Genomic DNA, 21,397 nt, shown 5'->3' with positions numbered 1-21,397 from the left:
GCAAACTTCCTCAGCTCTTCACGTATCCAGGCTTCAAAATAGGACACTGGTAAATACTTCAGGGAAGATGCGATATTTGTGTCCATAAGAAACACTGCCATGAGCCTTCCCATTGCAGACTAATGGGCCACCAGAATCACCCTGTGAGGTAAAAGGAGTGGGAGAGGTCAGACATGTCAGAGCACAGCTTCCCTGCCCTAAGGAAGAAACTGGCCCTCTTGCCTCCCTCCGTGTAAAGAACCTCCTCTTTCGACCATCTCCCTCCAGGCCCAGCTCCACAGGGCTTGTAGCTGCCTCACTACTCCTCTAAGCCGATCCGTGAAGCAATTCAAACCTGGAGTCTGTCTGAGGTTCCGAAACTGCCTTCACAACCCTGAAAAGAAGAACGTAGTCCTACTTTAGACATGTGGGCATATCCGAGCCATCCCACTGTGTCAGGAGGATATGACAAAGGATTTACATGAGATCTGGAGCCTGCTGGAGCAGTGGCTAGACTGGGTAGAATATCCCCAGGTACGTAAAAAGGCACACGATGCTGACAGTTGGGCAATTGCACCCCGGTTCAGTCAGCACATCAGCTTCAGAGCTCCTGAGAGGAGCCTCGGCACATCATTCTGAAGTATCCAGTTCATTTTAATCCCCCTCGTCCCCCACCTGAGAACCAACCTGACTGTTTAGTCCCAACCTCAATCCCAAGCTTGGAGCCCGAAACAACACTTACACAGAAGTAGATTTCTTGCCATCCTCATCACCAGTGCAGATCATAGACTGACACAGATAGTTTCTTTTGAAAGACTCCTCACACACTTTGTCATGCTGCACCTTCAGGTCCATCTCCATCAGCACACTAGTCTTATCCCATGTCATCAATGTCCAGCCCCAGCCAGCCACTTTGCATATAGTTCCCGGTTCCACACGCTCGTTGTGGCTGGGCAAGGGGATACGACTCACTTCCTCAGTTTGGTCCTTGGCTTCAGCTGCCAAGCAGAGAGAACATAGGGTTAGAGCAGGCAAAGGAATGGGAACAAGTCCATGGTGTCGTGGTTTAAGTCCAGCCAGCAACTAAACACCATGCAGCCGCTTGCTCAGCCCCCCACTCCAGTAGGATGGGGGAGAGAATCGGGAGGGCACAAATAGGAAAACTCACGGATTGAGATAAAAACAGTTTAATAACTGAAATAAAACAAAGTAGAACAGTAATAATAACAATGATAACAACAACAATAATAGAATATACATAGCAGGCGATGCACAATGCAACTGCTCACCACCCGCTGACCGACACCCCATGTGTCCTGAACCGTGAGAACCGCCCCCCGCCTCCCCAGCTTTTATACAGAGCATGACGTCATATGGTATGGAATACCCCATTGGCCAGCTGGTTCAACCGCCCTGGCTATGCTCCCTGCCCCAGCTTCCTGTGCACCTGGCAGAGCATGCAAAGCCAAAAAGTCCCCAGTGCACGTACCACTCAGCAACAACCAAAACATCAATGGGCCATTAACGCTCCTCTCATACCAAACCCAAAACACAGCACGCCCCACCAGCCACCAGAAAGAAAGTTAAGTCTCTCCCAGATGAAAGCAGGACACTGATGTTTTCCATGGGACTCTGGCCTTAAGTAACACAAAAATCTGGTCCACAAAACTGTGTAAACCTAGCAGGAGGAAAAGTGAGTAAATAATCTCAGGAGGTGTATAATCCTTTCAGTAGACAAAGGGAAGACTAGGCAAAGGAGTTCCGGTTTAGACATCTGTTTTACAGATTTTGAAAGTTAAGTAAGAGAAGTGTACTACTGAAAGGCAAACTTGGATTGAATTCTTAGTGAGACTATTATAAAGCAAGCACTTTAAGCACATCTTTTTTTGGGGGGAGTGCTCTTCGAAGCATGGAAGAAAATCTGAAGTTTATATGAGGTACTACATTTTTTCTGTTGCTGCTAGGCTCAAATCAGTTGTTGCACGTGCTGAAATTGAGCACACACTTCACATTACCCTCAAGTAATCCCTGCAGTCCTCTAGTTCCAAACAGAAATACAGCTATGCCTAACAGAAGCTCCACTGGTATGCCATTTGTCATCATCAGAGATGACAAGACAGAGATTGTCCAGATCTTATCCAAGACTGTGCAGCTTGAAGAGCCAAAATTCCAACTGTATCAAAGGAGGAGCGCTCTGTGGGTATCCGATTGTCAAGTGGAGACTCACAATTGCCAAAGCTGGAAGCTGGTGACTTCTGGCACCAGCAGGAAGGCTCCTGCTCCACCTGAAGATTTGAAGTTATGGAATACATTTAGTATGCTCAGAAAAGAGGAGGGAGAGCATGAAGGAGTGAGAGCTCTGTCAAATGAAGCATGAGAGCCAGATGAGCCTGACCACCAACAGAAGGAAGAGGTGAATGATAGTAGTGAGAGACTCCATGCTGCAGTGGGCAGACACCCCCATCTGCCAATCTGATCGCTTGTCTAGGGAGGTTTGCTGCTTGTTGGGGGCTTGGATTTGGGAGACCTTGTGGAGAGATAGCTGTTGCTTGCGTGGCCCTCAGGTTATCACCCCCCACGGCTCCTCATCGTGGGCACTAAGGAAACTGCCAAGTGAGACCTGAAGTGTCAAGCACAGCTACATCTGGCGAGGGATGTGAAGGGCAACAAAAAGGGCTTCCATAGGTCTATCAGCAGCAAAAGGAAGACTAGGTAAAATGTGGGCCTGCTGCTGAATGGGGCAGGAGTCCTGGTGACAAAGGACATGGAAAAGGCTGAGGTATTCAGTGCTGCCTTTGCTCACTCTTTACTGTTTAGACTGGCAACCCCTGGACCCTGAGACCAGTGGGAAAGTCTGGAGCAAGGAAGTCCCTTATCCTTGGCAACATGTAAACAAATTGCATCAGGTTAAGGAACATGCAAACAAATTGGACATAGGCAAGTCCGTGGGACCTGATGGGATACACCCACTGGTGGAGCTGGTTGATGTCATTGCAAGGCCACTCTCAACCATCTTTGGAAGGTCATGGCAATAGAGGGAGGTTTCTGATGACTGGAAGAAAGGTGCCATTCCTGTCTTCAGAAAGAGCAGGAAGGAGGATCCAGGAAGCCTCAGGTCAGCCAGCTCAGTCCCTGGGAAGGTGATTGAGCAAATCCTCCTGGAAGACCAGCATAAGAAGCTGATGAGGAGTAGTCAACATGGATTTATGAAGGGCAAATCATGCTTAGCCAACATGAAAGCCTTCTACAATGAGATGGCTGTCTTGGTGGATGAACAGAGAGCAGCAGATGTTGTTTACCATCCTCTTAGTAAGGCTTTTGACACTGCCTCCCATCACATCCTCATGGACAAACTGAGGAATTATAGTCTAGCTAAGTGGACGGTGGGGTGGATTGAAAACTGCCTGAACTTGTGGGCCCAGAGAGCTGTGTTCAGTGGCATGAAGTTCAGCTGGAGGCCAGGCACTAGTGGTCTACTACAGGACTAAATTCTAAGTCTGATACTTTTAACATCATCATTAATGACTCAGATGATGGGACCAAGTGCACCCTCAGCAAGTTTGCAGATAATTTGAAACCGGGAGGACTGGTTGGGTAAAGTCTTGACAGGCTGGAGAAATGGACCAACAGGAGCCTCATGAAGTTCAGCAAAGGGAAATGCAAGGTCCTGCACGTGGAGAGGAATAACCCCAGGCACCAGGACAGCCTGGGGACAGACCAGCTGGAAAGCAGCTTTTCAGTCAAGACGTGGGGATCCTGGTGAACACCAAGTTGAACATGAGCCAGCAGTGTTCCCTTGTGGCAAGGAAGGCTAATGGTATCCTGGGCTGCATTAGGAAGAGCACCACCAGCAGGTCGAGGGAGGTCCCTTCTTCTCAGCACTGGCGATGCCACAGCTGGAGTACTGTGTCCGGTTCTGGGCTCCCCAGTATGAGAAAGATGTGGACATACTGTAGGGGTCCAGAAAGGGGCCACAAAGATGATTCAGGGACTGGAGCATCTTTCATATGAGGAGAGACTGAGAGAGCTGGAACTGTTCAGCCTGGAGAAGAGAAGGCTCAAGGGGGATCCTGTCAATTTGTATAAATACCTCATGGGAGGATTCAAAGAAGATGGAATCCGACTCTTGTCAGTGATATCTACTGAAAGGACACGAGGCAATGAACACAAATTCAAATACAAGAAATTCCATGTAAACATAAGAAAAAACTTTTTTACTGTGAGGATGGCTGAACACTGGAACAGGTTTCCCAGAGAGACTGTGGAGTCTGCATTCTTGGAGCTATTTAAAAACCCAGGGGGATATGGCCCTGAGCAACCTGCTGTATCTGACCCTCGTTTGAGCACAGGAGGTGGGCTAGGTGATCTCCAGAGGTCCCTTCCAACCTTAACTGAATTTCTCTGAAAATGGCCAAAGTAAAACACTGCTTCTTGCATGTCATTTTAGACAGTTATGACATTGTTATGAACATTTGAGTTACTCACCTTAAGGTCTCTTCATGAGTGAGAAAGAAGAACTTCACAGGTGCTCTTCACAGAAACATTTAGGTATCTGCTTAAAGATGTGATGAAACTTTGTCTGGAAATGCCTCTCCATTGAATAGAAATCTATGGCAGCATGAGCGTGGACTGTAGAAGTCCAATTTTGGTCAGGTGAATCTCTGCCAGTACCACAGGGGAAAGTTTAAATATCACGTCAGTGAATGTGGACTGATCTTCTTCACATTAGATTCCTTGAGATGTGGAAGCATCAGAGATGATATCTTAAACTCAGAGGCAGGGGGCTATCAAAACTCCTGGGGGAATAATTGAGGTGACTGAGATGCTGTCAAGTATCTGAGACAACGAAGACACAGCTATGAGTGATGAACAGAACCAGCAGGAGATTGGTACTCTTCTGGAGTGTCAGCCACAAGGCAGGTGAGATCCTCCGAGGAATCTAAAATAGCACTGTACCTCTATGCTTAGGTGCATGGCTAGCTTTCCTGATGTCTTTCATTGGCAGACAATGACTATTTTATTGGGAGGGGTATTCTTATTTTAATTATCCTTTTATTTCTTCCAAGACAGTCTCACCTTGTTCCCACAAAGAAGAGTTTACTTATGTGAAGGCAGGTCCTTGCATAGACTTGGTGGGTTATTGTGCTGCTTCGTTGTTTTTTTTATTTTTTTTTTTTAAATTTAACATTCTTTTCTGCTTGCCCCATGTTTCCCTTAGGGGACTGACAGGAGCGTCAGCCAGCCACAAGGAAATCCAGACCTTCTTGTCTCTCATATACATAACCATTTGTGAGATCTTGAACATGCAACTAAAATAACCACGCTGACATTTTGGAGGGATTCACTCGTGTCAGATGCACTTTACTAACGGGCTTCTGGGAAGGTGGTGTTACCGCACTCGTGTGTAGCTGCTGTGGCCAGGGAGTACAAGTGAAGCCTGCACCAGGCAGATTCAAGGCTCACGCTCACACTCAGGTCCAAACTTCGTGCTTGTCCACACTGCCTGTGCGTTAGTGCTGGCTCCAGATTGCAATACGCCAGCTGATCTTTCCACCTGGGAAACTCGGGGACAGCAGGGTGGGCAGAGCAGGTGCAAGAGCAGATCTGGCTCGCCCTCACGTCTGCTGCTACAAGCAGTCTGTACGCCAGTGCCTGTGGCTCTTTCGGTGTGAGAACTTAGACTTAAGATTTAGACATAAAAATCCAGATGAGGAACGGCTCAGCTCCAGTTCCTGAAATAAGTGCATGCCAGCACATATGTTCTTCCAAACGTAAATTTAGTAGAAGATAAATCATATTGTGCTAACCATCATTGCTGGTTGACAACAGACTTCAAGGAAAAGAAAGTAAATATTAAATATGGCACCTTTCATGGACCTGTTATCCTGTTCTCTTTCTCTTTTTATAAAATTCAGATTTCCCACAGAATTTTTTTTCTTTTTTTTTTTTTTGTTCTCCTTTCATATTGAAATCTTCACCTGGAAAATTTAGATTTTAATGACTCTGAAACACAAAATGCATTCCCACAGTATTTTCTTGGTAATACTGGAACAAATCACATCATGCTTCACTCAAATCATCACTACATTTTTTATTCCTTTATTCCTTTATTTATTCATTCATTCATTTATTTATTTATTTTTAAATTCAAAATGGGAATGAAGTATTTGAGGCATATTAGAAAATTTGCATTTACTCCAAACTATATTTCCGCTCCTCCTCCTGCTACTTTGCTTCATGGAACTTTTCTTCCAAGATGAATACAAAGGCCATCTGAATCCTGGTATGGTTGTGCAGCTGTCCAGGTGTGAATGCTCAGTGTTAGGTGGTTTTATTGTCAACAGAGAGAAATACTCGCTTTGGCACATGGTTCCTCTCACCAGCTTAAACAGCTTCTTTAGGATAAGAGGAATGAGGTCAGTGTTTCTACAGATTTCACTGAATGCAGGGACTACATCTTCATTAATTCCCGTGTCAATTACTGTCTAATCAGCTGTTTGGTAAGACAAATTCCACTCGGATGTAACTTTTATCGTCTCTTTCTTAGAGAGTCATTCAGATACTTTCATGGCTTATCAGCCCGCTCTTCTTCTACTAGACCTTCAGTTGTGTGCTGTGAGTGATCCTAAGGAAGTCTTCGAGACATTGTTGAATATATTGTCAGGCAAGTGAACGATGCTGAGATTTCTAACCATTTGTTTTCTCAGTAACATGGTTTTACAAATGGCGATTCCTTTGTTGTGCCTTCTCATATTTTCCTTTTCTTCTTTTCTCTCTTTTTAAGAAGACAAGGAAAAAGTGCATCCTACCAACTGTGCATTGAGATGTGTAATACTTGGGCAATGAAAACAAAGGAGGAAAGAATGGAGAGCTGTGCTGAACTGGGCAAAGAGATAGAAAAGGAATTTGGAGGCAGGTATTGTACATTAGTGATTATCATGACAATGATGCCCTCTTCATCCCCGGTAGAAATGCCCACCTGCATTTGTAGTAAAAAGTTGCCCTGTAGGTTGCCATCTATCTGTTTCTTGAGTGTGACTGGTTTTTGTGCTTTGTCTCCACTTGGTCTTCCTCAGTGTGTCTTGGAGAAGAAGGTACTCTAGAAGGAGTGTTACAATCATCCCATGAAAACCTCCTAGGCAAGTTTATCTCATTTTTAATATCTTTGATTACTCTTTGTATTGTATGTGCTTTGAAAAAAATCACCTTTGGGGTTTTGTGAACTTGAATTCCAGTGTAAATCTTGGGTAAAGCCACTGTAGGAAGATTTGGTGGAACTCATATTGCAGAATACGTGCCAGTGATATTCTCGTCCAGGGACTAGTTTCCAATATCCACAAAGCTTTTAAGTCTCATGAAAGCACTTAGAATCTGCCTCCCTAAGTAAATAAAAAAAGAGGCCTAATCCTGAACAATCACTGGTTTGCATCTGTCCGTGCTCCTGACTGAGCCTGTGTTGTCAGCAAGATTTCTCAGACATGCCAAACTGATGAAGTATAGGGTCTCGGCAGCTGCAGGTAGTGGATTACTGAGTGGATTGCTGCTGGACACCTAGGGTGCCCTCATGTCAAGTGTCGTTTGGAACTCCCATCACTAGAGAAATTTTGAAATTAAAAAGTCATGAGCCAAGACATCTGAAAGCAAAACTGGATTTTCTTTAATGGGCAACTCCATTCTTACTGTGGTGTTTTTTGTGGCGGCTAATCAGCATTTCTGCCCTTTTATCGAAACTGAAGCTTGTTTTCAATGAACTGAACTCATTTAGCTTGTATCTGCAATATTTAATAGCCTCGGTTGTGGGTGAAATGAGGATTATTTGGATTTGCACCAAAGAGAGCAGGAAGAGGTCTAAGCAAGACACAAATAAGTTGCAAAGTAAAATTTCACACTGAAATTCCTCAAATACATTTGCAATGTTAGGTGATACATTACGTGTTTAGATCCAGGGCTCTGCTAGTTCCATCAGCCACAGTGTATGTGCAGTTTTTGGACAGTTCCTTCTGGAGTGAACCGACTAGTGCTCTGAGATTAAATCTGGACATTGCAGACAGGTCTTTTTTCTCTCCAATGCCTGTTCCAAGGAGTGTGTTCACAGATAAGGCCTGGATCTCTGTCTGTGCAGTACAGTCCTCCAAACTCTTTCACTGGGCTGATCTTCTCACGTTCTTCTCACATGATTTCTTGATGCTCTCATGGCTTTCAGCTAATATTCCCCTACCTCGTACAGGTCATTCTACTGGGCTGTAGCATGGCTCTCACTTTCAGCTGGAAAGAAGATGAAGGGAAATAGCAATCCCCCTGAACCACAAGAATGCTGTAAGAGGCCCAGAAAAGGTCAGGCCCCACTCTTGTGCAGCACTGGTGTAACCAGTCCATTCCAGAGCCTGTGAGCCTCAAGCCTGGCAAATATGCCAGCTGGTGTAGGGCCCAAGTCCTGCATAGTTTGTGCCTTGAGTGACTTATTCAAATCTGTTTCAGCTGTACTAAGACTCCATCGGTCTCTAGATTCCATCGCCTGCCCTAGCTGGATGTGCACTTATGATAATGGAAGCTTTGCCACCTAGCGTGTAAGTAGAAACCTGCATTTAGACAACTGCAGTTAGGTGTCATGATCTCTAGCTGGCTCATGCATTCATTTCTCTGCTCAAAGATCTTCTTATCTTAAAATGATGGTTGCATAATTCTAGGGTTGTGATCTCTTGACCTTCAAAAAGCCCATCAGGAATTCTGGTCTGCAATTGACCACAGTCAGAGAGAGAGGTCAGAGGGATTTGGATTCCTCTTGTCAGAATACAGCTGGACATCTGGTTGGGCAGGAGAGGCAAGGAGAGGGAGGTTTCAATACATTTTTGGGGTGCATCATGAGTGAAGACCAATGGACTCTTTTGGGGCTGGTCATATATATATATATGTTTATATTTGTCTTATGAAATCTCTTTTTTTTTTTTCATTTGATTAGCTAACATTCAACCCTCTGACCCTTTTGGTCAAAACCAAAATCATCTCTTTGATTGATGCTGGCCTGGCAATAAATTCTGCCTATCCTCTGGTCCTTTGAGCACAGTGGTGAACAGATCTGATCATTTCCTTTGGTTTCAGCTCTGGAGATCCTTTTGAGGTACGTGTGTGGCTATGGCTTTGGAGAACCTCCTTTTGTGTCATTGGGTTGGAGACTGCAGAAATGCATTACAATCATTGTCAAAGCAATTTTCAAAGAAATGTCTGAACAGATTCTGGCAGGTTGGTACGCTGATCATCGCATTGTTTGGGCTTCTTTTCTAGGCAGTTGGAGAAACAGATACTTGTAGAATGTGAGCCATTTTTGTCTTGTTCATAGGTATTGTATGGTAACCTACCAAGGTTATCAAGCTGTCAGGCTATCAAGGGTGCGTCGGGGGAAAGCTCACAAATTTTGTATCCTCCCTTTTTTCCTTAGGGCTAACTTGGATTTTTCTGCCTGTAAGTGACATTACTCCTTCCTTAAGGGCAGTTGATGACATTCATCAAAGAGAACCTCGTGCTGTTGAGCAGGGTGAGGACACATGATGTTGACATTGGATTCTTTCATATTGTTGGGGGAATTAGGTGAGGGAAGGACACTATACAAAACTATCACCATTCCTTGTTGTAGTTTGCGTTCCTTCCTAACATAGTATTTGATTTGGAATTTCTTTTGGAGGTTGACTCAAGTTGATGAAGTTTAGTGTCTTGTGAGAATTTAAAATGTGCTGGGATATTCAAATTGCTGCTTCTCTGGGTATTTTCAGCCATGTTCACTTTAGGGACAGTGGAGGCAGCTGCATGCGGAGGCTCTGGCTCCTTTGGGCATCTTACAGTAGTCATTGAAAATAGATTAACTGATCTCTTCAAGTGCCCATTTCTGTCTGACTACAAATAAGATTGTCAAGGAGCAGCGAGGGCCAGGTCCTCCCTAAGGGACAGGGAACCAGGCTCAATAACATGACCAGCAGGGCAGGGGCTTCACCAGCCAGGGTCCAGCCCTGCAGCACCGGAGAGAGACAAGCAGGGCAGTCCGAGGACGGCAGACAAGGTCAGTCAGGAGTCCAGATTATCAGGCAAGTCCATGGTGAAAAGGCAGGTCCAGGGTCAAGCTGGGAAGTCAGTCCACGGGTCAGGGTGTGGATCAATGGAGTCCATGGCCAGGCACATCTGTGGCTGAGCTGAACACCGCTACTTGTACAACATCAGTGAGACCCCTGGGCCAATGGGAAGGGTCCTGGGAGGCCCCAGGACCATTAGGGCCTATTAAGTGTGTTCAGGACCCTGGCAGTAGCCTTCCATCCCAGCAAAGTGTGTCCTCATGTCTGGGAGTTTGCTTTGTCCGTCACTCCAGCCATCCCTAGCACAATGACAGTCAGGAAGTCTGGTGAGAAGATGATAGATGCTGAAAGGAGGGTTCAACCCTAGTCCAGCACATTTTGAGAATGCTCAGCTAAGAAGTTTCTCCTTACCTTTACAGGATGCTGGAAGCTGGGTGAGTGCCTCAGTGTCAGGGGCTTTGCGACCAAGCCTCTCAAGGCAAAACTGGCACTTCTGGACCATCCAAAACTTGGTGGACTTGAACCACACAGGCCTGAAGCCACGCAACCAGAGCAGCTGGCAGGGAACCAGGTTGCAAGAGGGAGAGAACAACGTGGAGGAGTCTGGAGGCAAAGAATCTGGGGAGAGAAGTGGGGAGATGGAGCTTAGACTCATGGGTATTAGAGGTAGGCAAAAGGGTGGTCAGGCCCACAGGATAGGGGGCTGCAGATGGTGAGGAGGCATCGGATGAACAAGTCCCGCTTTCCCCTCCCAGTCCTATCCCCACCGTTTCTGGCCTTACCACGGTGCCAGGCATCCCTCTGTTTCATGCGTACTGCCACACTGGATGTGAAGGGGGACGGAACCCCCAGGCTGACGCTGGACTTAACTGCGCTGTGCCGGATGTCCTTCTCTGCCCTGCTTGTCCCCTCCCAGGCCAGTTTCCACAGCAGGTGCATCATGGCCATGCGGTGCACAGGCAGCCTGCAGGGGCAGGGAGTTAGTCCTTGGTTCCACCTCGGGGAGGGGCAAGGGACACGTGCAGTAAAGAGGAGAGGGCAGTGGGGTAATGTTCACCCAGGTCCTCTCCCAAGGTCAGGGCAGACGGGACAAGGGGGGAGCACTGGATGCCCAGAATCTCTTCCCACCTCCGGCTGCAGTGGGAAGCAAAGGGGCACCTGCTGCCCCTCCTCCAGACCTTGCCACTCTGCCTCATGGGCAAGTCTGTTACCCTCTCACCTGCCATCTGATGATGGGGACAGTGAGAACCTGAGTGTGTAATCGAAGGACTGGCTGCCCACGTGGTACTGAAGGGTCACTGCTCCCTCACCCCCCTCTGGATCCTGGTGGCAGAAGGGAAAGAGTCAGACAGAAATGTTCATCTGCAAGGCAGCCTGGCTGCCTAGGTTCCCTCCCTGCTCTCCTAAGGTGGTAGATGTCCATGGTTGGAGCAGAAGCAGTGGTGTCTCTGGGGAAAGAAGGGGTTCACAGAGCCCTGATCCTGGTCTCTCTCAGGTCTAATGGAGGTGAAGGACTCTCAGTGCTGGGAAGGTGAAACAGGGAGTGGGTCCTTTACCTTCCAGAAAGCCCTGCCCCAGTGCATACAGTTCCTGGCTCACTCTCACCTGTGCTTGCCCATGGATTTGGGCATAGATGGATCTCTGATGTCCCTGGAAGATCATCTCAGGAGCTTTTCTGATCATTGACACCTCCAGGCCAGGTGGAAGGTCCCAATGTAGTGAGATCCCACTTGCCAGAGGCTGCAGAGCGCGCTGCAGGCATTTCACTGCCTGGTAAGGGGAAGCAGAGAGCACAGACCACTTGGGTTCCCTCCCAGTTCTGGGAGGGGGGGGAACTTGGAGGGGCTCTCTGAGTTGGAGTGGATGGTGGTATTTGGATTGCCTTGCATGTCTAGAAGAGCCATGGGAGATGTTGAATAGAGCAGAGGACTACCTGGGTCATTACCTCGGATGTCATGTCCATCCTGGAGTGGATGCACACACATTCACCTTTGGTCTCCAGGGCCATGGCCTGGGAAAGGTTGAAGCTGTCACATCTGTTAGTAGGAAAACAGAAACACCTGTACAGGAAAAGAGGGGGAGGTTAGAGGTGGGACGAAGGTGAGAGGCACGAAGGACAAGGGTGGTACAAAGGACAAAGTCTGGAGAGGTAAGAATGCTTCTGATCGTAGAAATGAAACTGACTCAGAGTTTTCCCATTCACTCCGGGGTGAGAGACATTGCCTGCTGGACAGGGAGATAGTGAGAACGGGTTTTGGGCCCACAGAGCACACGGAGGTATTGCAGGGTGAGGGGGAAGAGGAAAAGTTCTAAGAGCAGGGGAAGATTGGGAGAGGAGGCCCGCTAGATGAAGAGTATAGGCAGTCTTAGTGAGGTAAGGAAAGTGTGTGTGGGCGTTGTTGCTGAAGTTCCATCGAGGTAAAGAGAAGATCTGGGGCCATGGTGGTGCATTTCCCCCCACCTCTCCTGGGCCGCTCTATGATCTCAGGAACTCCCGTTAGGCCTTGGCCTTTGTGTAATGCGTTGGGCGGTGAAGCGTCCCTTGACCATACCAGGAACTCTTGCATGGCTGAGGTGGGGAACAGCACTCACTGTACTGGGAACTCCTGCTGCCTGGCCAAGGTGCGGAACAAGAGCGGGGATAATTCGTCATCCCCTGACACCCTTATCTGAGCCATAGCTCAAGTGGAAATGTGCCAATTTTACTGAAAACTTGAGAATTTTAGTAACTACCACCTTGGACTGTGGCCAGGATGGAAGTTTATGGATGACTAAAGCCAATCATCTTGCAACCCTATAAACAGAAGTCCTAAGTGAGACCCTTTGAGTTCTCCTGGACCGCAGCGGGCTGCGCCCAGCATCTGCCTCTGAGTGGGAGCCTCTCAGAGCTCGCAAACTCTCAGGTTTGCAATATTCGGAGGACCGTCGCCGAAAGCTGACGACGGGGCCTAGGCTGAAACACTCCTTGAGGCTCAACCCCTCAGCCGTTGAGAAATGCCGAGACATTTGACGTAAATATTTCACTGGACTTGGGGGGAATTTTTAACAGGTATATCTTTTGTACAATTATATATATTTCTCTGTGTGTGTGTGTGTGAATTGATTTAGATAACCGATAGTAAGCATAATCTGTAATTAAGTCACTGTTGTGATTGTAGTAAATTCTATTAACTCACTTTGTAAATGTTAAATTAGTCAATGATTACGTGTTGCTAAAATCTTGTGATGTACCTTAAAACTGTGAATGAATCTTAGACTGCTGCTAGACACGTATAATCCCTTAGGCATAAACTGTTGACCAAGTCTGGGACTAGGATTGGATCCAGCCGCGCCTAAGCTCCATCAGGAGTTTAGAAAGGAAGTGGGTCTGCTCTGAACCTCATGACTTAATGGGAGGGTCTCCCTTACCCTTTTGCGTCTTCGGACTCTGTATAAATCATTCTAGCTCGACTCTAACCCAATTTTCCTTTGGATGTTTCATCCATGTAGTAAGTGATAGAGTGAACCTTGCCATCGAACTCTGTTAAGTCACACTTTTATAAATTTCTATTAAAACCACTTTTTGCTAGTACCTTTGATGGTGGTTCTTTAAGCGACCTCTAAACCACTCATTCGCGACAGGGGCAGACTAGGATCTGGGAGAATGTTTGAAGGACTCTGACAGTCAGGGGGAGAGGAAGGTTGTGAATTAGCGTGTTAGGGGACAGGAACAGGGCTCCCCCATTACCTGTGCTGGTCCCGGTAACGGTAGACCTCAGCCATGACAGCTTCCTCTTCACTGGAGATCTTCCTTTGGATGAAGATGAAAAGCTGAGGGAGAGAGGAGGGGAAGCAAAGATTGCCAGGGCTGGGCACCCCTGTAGAGGAAAGACACCCTCCTAAAACGCAGGAAGCCTTCCCCATTTGCTCCCTTACCCTCTCGCGCCCTCTGGCCTTGAAACAGGACAAGAGATTGGGTGTCTCCTTTCATTAACACCAGGACACCTCTTAGCACAAAGGGGCACCCCACAAGGAAGATCCACCTTCCCCAAGTGCAGGCAAATTCCACAGAAGCCCTCCCACACTGCCCACCCTGCCATGAGGATGCCCCCTGACACGCGAACTCCCAGTGCAAACAGCAGCAGAATATCTCACCCTGAGCCCTGAAGTCTACCTTGACGCCATTGTTTACACCCATTCCCCTCCCCATAACCCTTTGGCCCTGGTACCTGACGGGGGCGCCCATGAAGGAGACGGGTGCTGTAGATAGACTTTAGGAGACCCAACAGGTCACAGCCCCCCAGATCAGGGCAGATGGAGGAGATGCGCCCCACTGCATGGTCCATGCTTTCCTGCGTGTATTCCACACTCTGCCTGTGGGAGGGCACCCAGAGTGTCAGAGGGAGGAGAACCTGGCCCACGGCTACCCTCACATGGCCACTCCCTAGCAAAGCCTTACCCCACTACCAGTGCTGCAGAAGCACCCTGAAAAGAGGACTTACCCTCTCACTGTCCCCAACATATCCTGCCCCATAACTGCCTTCCAGCAAGAGCTTGTCCCATAGTTTCACGTAGAAAAGTCATACTTTACTTACCTCTCGGCCCTGCCCCATCATCACCCCCAACTCACGGATAGAAGGCTTTGAAAGTGGCCCCAAAACTGTAGATGTTGAAGTAACAGCCCAGAGGCAAACTCTTCAGGAGGAAGAGCAGTGTGTTCTGGGGCCAGATGGAGGGATGGGCAGAGCTCAGATGGGGAAGCCAGGCAGAACATCCGCCCACGTGAAGCAGCTTCCCTCTCTCCCCACCAGCTGGGCATGACCGGTATGGACAACCCCCCCCAAAGACCTCCTCTGGTGGTACCTGTGCATCCTGGAAGAGGCTGCGGTCCATGAGAAAGAGCAATTCCCCAAGCTGGCCTGGATGGGGCACCACCTCAGGAATGTTGGGCATCAGTGTCACCATGGCCACAGGGTCTCCCAGCAGAGAGCCTGGAGTGTGTGGCAGGAAACAAGGAGGATTTTTAGGCTGGAGCCCGCTTCCCTGTCTCTTTGCTTTTGTCCTCCACATAGCCCTCAGCTCTGACTTATTGCCTGAAAAGCCCCTCAGATCCCCCCAGTCTCCCTGACACCCTCTCCCTAACCCCCACTTCCACCGTCCTCACTCACCAGGTGGGGCTTTGGGATCTCTCCTCTCCACTACAGCACTGAGAGTGTGAGACCCTCTGTAATACACCAGCAAGTTCAGACCATCCCACATCCAGGGTGGCAATTTCAAGGAGACCTGAGGACAAGTAGGGTGTGGGGAGGAAAGAGAACCAAATAAAAGGAGTGAGGAATCCTAAGGAGCGTCAGCAGGCTGCAGACCCTTCCCTCCACTCGCCCGTTGGGACTCGAGCATCTGGCAGGGCCATACCTCAGCAGATGTCTGATCTGGAGCTGTGTATTGCAGAGGGGTGTAGCTGCTGTTAACGGCTATGTGGGATACACCATGGGCTGACTTCAGACAGATGCTGAAGTGCACGTTTTCGGGCCTCTCCTCCTCAGAAGAGAACCAGCCTGCAGTGAGAAAGAGGTGTGAGAAGGTGAAAGAAGAGACCCTGGGGCATGTCTGTTGTTGGTAGGGGGGAAACGTGGCATCTGAGACACCCTTCAGACACCATCCCACCTGGTGGATCTGTAGACTCACACTGTGGTTTGTACAGGGATCTGTGGCGATCTCTTGCTGTGAGACATATGGGGAGACCCGTGGGCGTTCCTGACTGTGAGGTGCAAGGGGGAATATTCAGATTCTCTCACTGAGGCACGTGTGCAGATATGGGGGTCCTCCACCCAGAGGGATGCTGGGGAGTGATGCTGGGGGATGCATCGGGGGGATCACTCACCAATGTATTTTCTCGAGGGGAACAGCTCGCATGGCCAGCAAAACTGGGCAGCTCCATCAGGCTGCAGTGGCAGCTCCTGGACATAGCACAGGGTGATGGTCACCTCCCTGTTAAGAGGCAGGGTCCCCAAGAAACAAGCGAAGACAGGACCCCAAAGATCCCACTGGTCCTGCAGGTATCTTAAATTCTCCATGCCTGAAGTGGCTTTACACAGCTGCTGGGCCTGCCACAGAGGGAGAAAAATGTGTCACTGAGGTCTTCACAGGATTCATAAAATCATAGAATTGTTTAGGTTGGAAAAGACCTTTAAGAACATCAAGTCCAACTGTTAAGCTAGCACTGCCAAGTCCACTAGCACTAAACCATGTCCCTAAGCACCACATCTACACGTCTTTTAAATACCTCCAGGCCTGGAGACTCAACCACTTCCCTGGGCAGCCTGTTCCAATGCTTGACGACCCTTTCAGTGAAGAAACTTTTCCTAATATCCAACCTAAACCTCCCCTGGCTCAACTTGAGACCATTTCCTCCTGTCCTATCACTTGTTACTTGGGAGAACGAACCGACACCCACCTCGCCACAACCTCCTTTCAGGTAGTTGTAGAGCACGATAAGGTCTCCCCTCAGCCTCCTTTTTTCCAGGCTAAACAACCCCAGTTCCCTCAGCCACTCCTCACAGGACTTGTTCTCTAGACCCTTCACCAGCTTTGTTGCCCTTCTCTGGATACGCTCCAGCACCTCCATGTCTTTCTTGGAGTGAGGGGCCCAAGACTGAACACAGCATTCGAGGTGCGGCCTCACCAGTGCCCAGTACAGGGGCACGATCCCCTCCCTCCTCCTGCTGGCCACACTATTTCTGATACAGGCCAGGATGCCGTTGGCCTTCTTGGCCACCTGGGCACACCGCCGGCTCATGTTCAGCCAGCTGTCAATCAGCACCCCCAAGTCCTTTTCTGCCGGGTACCTCTCCAGCCACTCTTCCCCAAGCCTGTAGCGTTGCATGGGGTTGTTGTGGCCCAAGTGCAGGACCCGGCACTTAGCCTTGTTGAACCTCGTACGATTGGCCTCAGCCCATCGATCCAGCCTGTCCAGATCTCTTTGTAGAGCCTTTCTACCCTCAAACAGATGAACACTTCCGCCCAATTTCGTGTTGTCTGCATACTTCCTGAGGGTGCACTCGATCCCCTCATCCAGATCATTCATGAAGATATTGAACAGAACTGGCCCCAATACTAAGCCCTGGGGCACACCACTTGTGACCAGCCACCAGCTGGATTTAACTCCATTCACCACAACTCTTTGGGCCTGGCCATCCAGCCAGTTTTTTACCCAGTGAAGAGTACACCCATCCAAGCCATGAGCAGCCAGTTTCTCCAGGAGAACGCTGTGGGAAACGGTGTCAAAGGCTTTACTAAAGACTAGGTAGACCACATCTACAGCCTTTCCTTCATCCACTAAGCAGGTCACCTGGTCATAGAAGGAGATCAGGTTAGGCAAGCAGGACCTGCCTTTCATAAACCCATGCTGACTGGACCTGATCACCTGGTTGTCCTGTATGTGCCGTGTGATGGCACTCAGGATGATCTGCTCCATAACTTTTCCTGGCACCTAGGTCAGACTGACCAGCCTGTAGTTCCCCGGATCCTCCTTCCGGCCCTTCTTGTAGATGGGCATCACATTTGCTAACCTCCAGTCAACTGGGACCTCCCTGGTTATCCAAGACTGCTGGTAAATGATGGAAAGTTTCTTGGTGAGCACTGCTGCCAGCTCCCTCAGTACCCTTGGGTGGATCCCATCCAGCTCCATAGACCTGTGTGTGTCTACGTGGTGTGGCAGGTCGCTAACCATTTCCTCCTGGATTATGGGGGCTTCATTCTGCTCCCTGTCCCTGTCTTCCAGCTCAGGGGGCTGGGTACCCAAAGAACAACTGGACTTACTCTTAAAGACTGAGGCAAAGAAGGCATTAAGTACCTCAGCCTTTTCATCATCCTTTGTCACTGTGTTTCCCCCCACATCCAACAAAGGATGGAGAGTCTCCTTAGCCCTCCTTTTGTTGCTAATGTATTTAGAGAAACATTTTTTATTGTCTTTTATGGCAGTAGCCAGATTAAGTTCTAGTTGGGCTTTGGCCCTTCTAATTTTCTCCCTGCATAACCTCATGACATCCTCGTAGTCCTCCTGAGTTGCGTGCCCTTCTTCCAAAGGTCATAAGCTCTGCTTTTTTTCCTGAGTTCCAGCCAAAGCTCTCTGTTCAGCCAGGCTGGTCGTCTTCCCTGCAGGCTTATCTTTCGGCACATGGGGACAGCCTGCTCCTGCGCCTTTAAGATTTCCTTCTTGAAGGATGTCCAGCCTTCCTGGACTCCTTTGCCCTTCAGGACTGCCTCCCAAGGGACTCTGTTAACCAGGCCCCTAAACAGGCCAAAGTCTGCCCTCTGGAAGTCCAAGGGAGCAGTTCTGCTGACCCCCCTCCTTACTTCTCCAAGAATCAAAAACTCTATCATTTTGTGATCGCTGTGCCCAAGACAGCCTCAACCATCACATCACCCACAACTCCTTCTCTGTCCAAAAACAAAAGGTCCAGTGGGGCGCCTTCCCTAGTTAGCTCACTCACCAGCTGTGTCAGGAAGTTATCTTCCACACACTCCAGGAACCTCCTTAGACTCTTTCCTCTTTGCTGTATTGTATTTCCAGCAGACATCTGGTAAGTTGAAGTCCCCCACGAGAACAAGGGCTAGCGATTGTGAGACTTCTGCCAGCTGCTTACAGAATATTTCGTCTGCCTCTTCATCCTGGTTGGGTGGTCTATAACAGATCCCATCATGATATCTGCCTTGTTGGCCTTCCCCCTGATTCTTACCCATAAACACTCAACCCTATTGTCACCATCCTTAAGCTCTAGACGATCAAAACATTCCCTAACATATAGGGCTACCCCACCGCCTCTCCTTCCTTGCCTATCCCTTCTGAAGAGTTTATAGCCATCCATTGCAGCACTCCAGTTGTGCGAGTCATCCCACCACGTTTCCGTGATAGCAACTATATCATGGTTTTCCTGCTGCACAATGGCTTCCATTCTGTCACCTCCACCCTTCATCCCAATCTGCGGACCACCCCCTCCCACCACATTCCCAGTACCTCCTCCTTCTCCCAGAGCATTGCTTCAATACGAGTGTCCCCCATGGTAGCGTAGAAGGTGTGTACAACAGTGTCAGAGTCCACAGGAAAGATGAACATGGTCTCCTTGGGGACTTGCTGCATATTGCGGAAAAGCAGCTCAGACTCTACATCGGCTACAAAGTCCTGGATGGTTACATTTACTGTCACGGTTTCCAGCTCCACTTCAGGATAGGAAGAAAAGAACAAGGCAAGTTTATCTCATTTTTAATATCTTTGATTACTCTTTGTATTGTATGTGCTTTGAAAAAAATCACCTTTGGGGTTTTGTGAACTTGAATTCCAGTGTAAATCTTGGGTAAAGCCACTGTAGGAAGATTTGGTGGAACTCATATTGCAGAATACGTGCCAGTGATATTCTCGTCCAGGGACTAGTTTCCAATATCCACAAAGCTTTTAAGTCTCATGAAAGCACTTAGAATCTGCCTCCCTAAGTAAATAAAAAAAGAGGCCTAATCCTGAACAATCACTGGTTTGCATCTGTCCGTGCTCCTGACTGAGCCTGTGTTGTCAGCAAGATTTCTCAGACATGCCAAACTGATGAAGTATAGGGTCTCGGCAGCTGCAGGTAGTGGATTACTGAGTGGATTGCTGCTGGACACCTAGGGTGCCCTCATGTCAAGTGTCGTTTGGAACTCCCATCACTAGAGAAATTTTGAAATTAAAAAGTCATGAGCCAAGACATCTGAAAGCAAAACTGGATTTTCTTTAATGGGCAACTCCATTCTTACTGTGGTGTTTTTTGTGGCGGCTAATCAGCATTTCTGCCCTTTTATCGAAACTGAAGCTTGTTTTCAATGAACTGAACTCATTTAGCTTGTATCTGCAATATTTAATAGCCTCGGTTGTGGGTGAAATGAGGATTATTTGGATTTGCACCAAAGAGAGCAGGAAGAGGTCTAAGCAAGACACAAATAAGTTGCAAAGTAAAATTTCACACTGAAATTCCTCAAATACATTTGCAATGTTAGGTGATACATTACGTGTTTAGATCCAGGGCTCTGCTAGTTCCATCAGCCACAGTGTATGTGCAGTTTTTGGACAGTTCCTTCTGGAGTGAACCGACTAGTGCTCTGAGATTAAATCTGGACATTGCAGACAGGTCTTTTTTCTCTCCAATGCCTGTTCCAAGGAGTGTGTTCACAGATAAGGCCTGGATCTCTGTCTGTGCAGTACAGTCCTCCAAACTCTTTCACTGGGCTGATCTTCTCACGTTCTTCTCACATGATTTCTTGATGCTCTCATGGCTTTCAGCTAATATTCCCCTACCTCGTACAGGTCATTCTACTGGGCTGTAGCATGGCTCTCACTTTCAGCTGGAAAGAAGATGAAGGGAAATAGCAATCCCCCTGAACCACAAGAATGCTGTAAGAGGCCCAGAAAAGGTCAGGCCCCACTCTTGTGCAGCACTGGTGTAACCAGTCCATTCCAGAGCCTGTGAGCCTCAAGCCTGGCAAATATGCCAGCTGGTGTAGGGCCCAAGTCCTGCATAGTTTGTGCCTTGAGTGACTTATTCAAATCTGTTTCAGCTGTACTAAGACTCCATCGGTCTCTAGATTCCATCGCCTGCCCTAGCTGGATGTGCACTTATGATAATGGAAGCTTTGCCACCTAGCGTGTAAGTAGAAACCTGCATTTAGACAACTGCAGTTAGGTGTCATGATCTCTAGCTGGCTCATGCATTCATTTCTCTGCTCAAAGATCTTCTTATCTTAAAATGATGGTTGCATAATTCTAGGGTTGTGATCTCTTGACCTTCAAAAAGCCCATCAGGAATTCTGGTCTGCAATTGACCACAGTCAGAGAGAGAGGTCAGAGGGATTTGGATTCCTCTTGTCAGAATACAGCTGGACATCTGGTTGGGCAGGAGAGGCAAGGAGAGGGAGGTTTCAATACATTTTTGGGGTGCATCATGAGTGAAGACCAATGGACTCTTTTGGGGCTGGTCATATATATATATATGTTTATATTTGTCTTATGAAATCTCTTTTTTTTTTTTCATTTGATTAGCTAACATTCAACCCTCTGACCCTTTTGGTCAAAACCAAAATCATCTCTTTGATTGATGCTGGCCTGGCAATAAATTCTGCCTATCCTCTGGTCCTTTGAGCACAGTGGTGAACAGATCTGATCATTTCCTTTGGTTTCAGCTCTGGAGATCCTTTTGAGGTACGTGTGTGGCTATGGCTTTGGAGAACCTCCTTTTGTGTCATTGGGTTGGAGACTGCAGAAATGCATTACAATCATTGTCAAAGCAATTTTCAAAGAAATGTCTGAACAGATTCTGGCAGGTTGGTACGCTGATCATCGCATTGTTTGG

The 21,397-nt window shown here is 48.0% G+C and overlaps 1 protein-coding gene across 1 annotated transcript; it reads right to left on the bottom strand.

The window, feature by feature from the left end:
- Window positions 1-306: 306 nt before the first annotated feature.
- On the bottom strand, window positions 307-19,839 carry LOC142091716 (von Willebrand factor A domain-containing protein 5A-like). Its single transcript, XM_075171095.1, has 18 exons — window positions 19,809-19,839; window positions 19,039-19,277; window positions 15,904-16,126; window positions 15,435-15,577; window positions 15,188-15,302; window positions 14,883-15,010; window positions 14,650-14,738; window positions 14,249-14,393; window positions 13,768-13,850; window positions 11,986-12,100; window positions 11,646-11,810; window positions 11,260-11,363; window positions 10,823-11,004; window positions 10,452-10,658; window positions 4,070-4,121; window positions 2,950-3,137; window positions 722-977; window positions 307-373 (listed from the first exon to the last, which is right to left on the bottom strand). Exons 1-18 carry the CDS (start codon window positions 19,837-19,839, stop codon window positions 307-309), a joined length of 2,532 nt encoding a protein of 843 aa, XP_075027196.1.
- Between the last annotated feature and the right edge of the window lie 1,558 nt (window positions 19,840-21,397).

Source organism: Calonectris borealis, chromosome 22 (assembly GCF_964195595.1).
Source record: "Calonectris borealis chromosome 22, bCalBor7.hap1.2, whole genome shotgun sequence".
In the NCBI taxonomy this organism is placed as follows: Eukaryota; Metazoa; Chordata; class Aves; order Procellariiformes; family Procellariidae; genus Calonectris; species Calonectris borealis.
The sequence above is the reverse complement of the archived record's forward strand: the minus strand, read 5'-3'. Positions and strand labels throughout refer to the sequence as shown.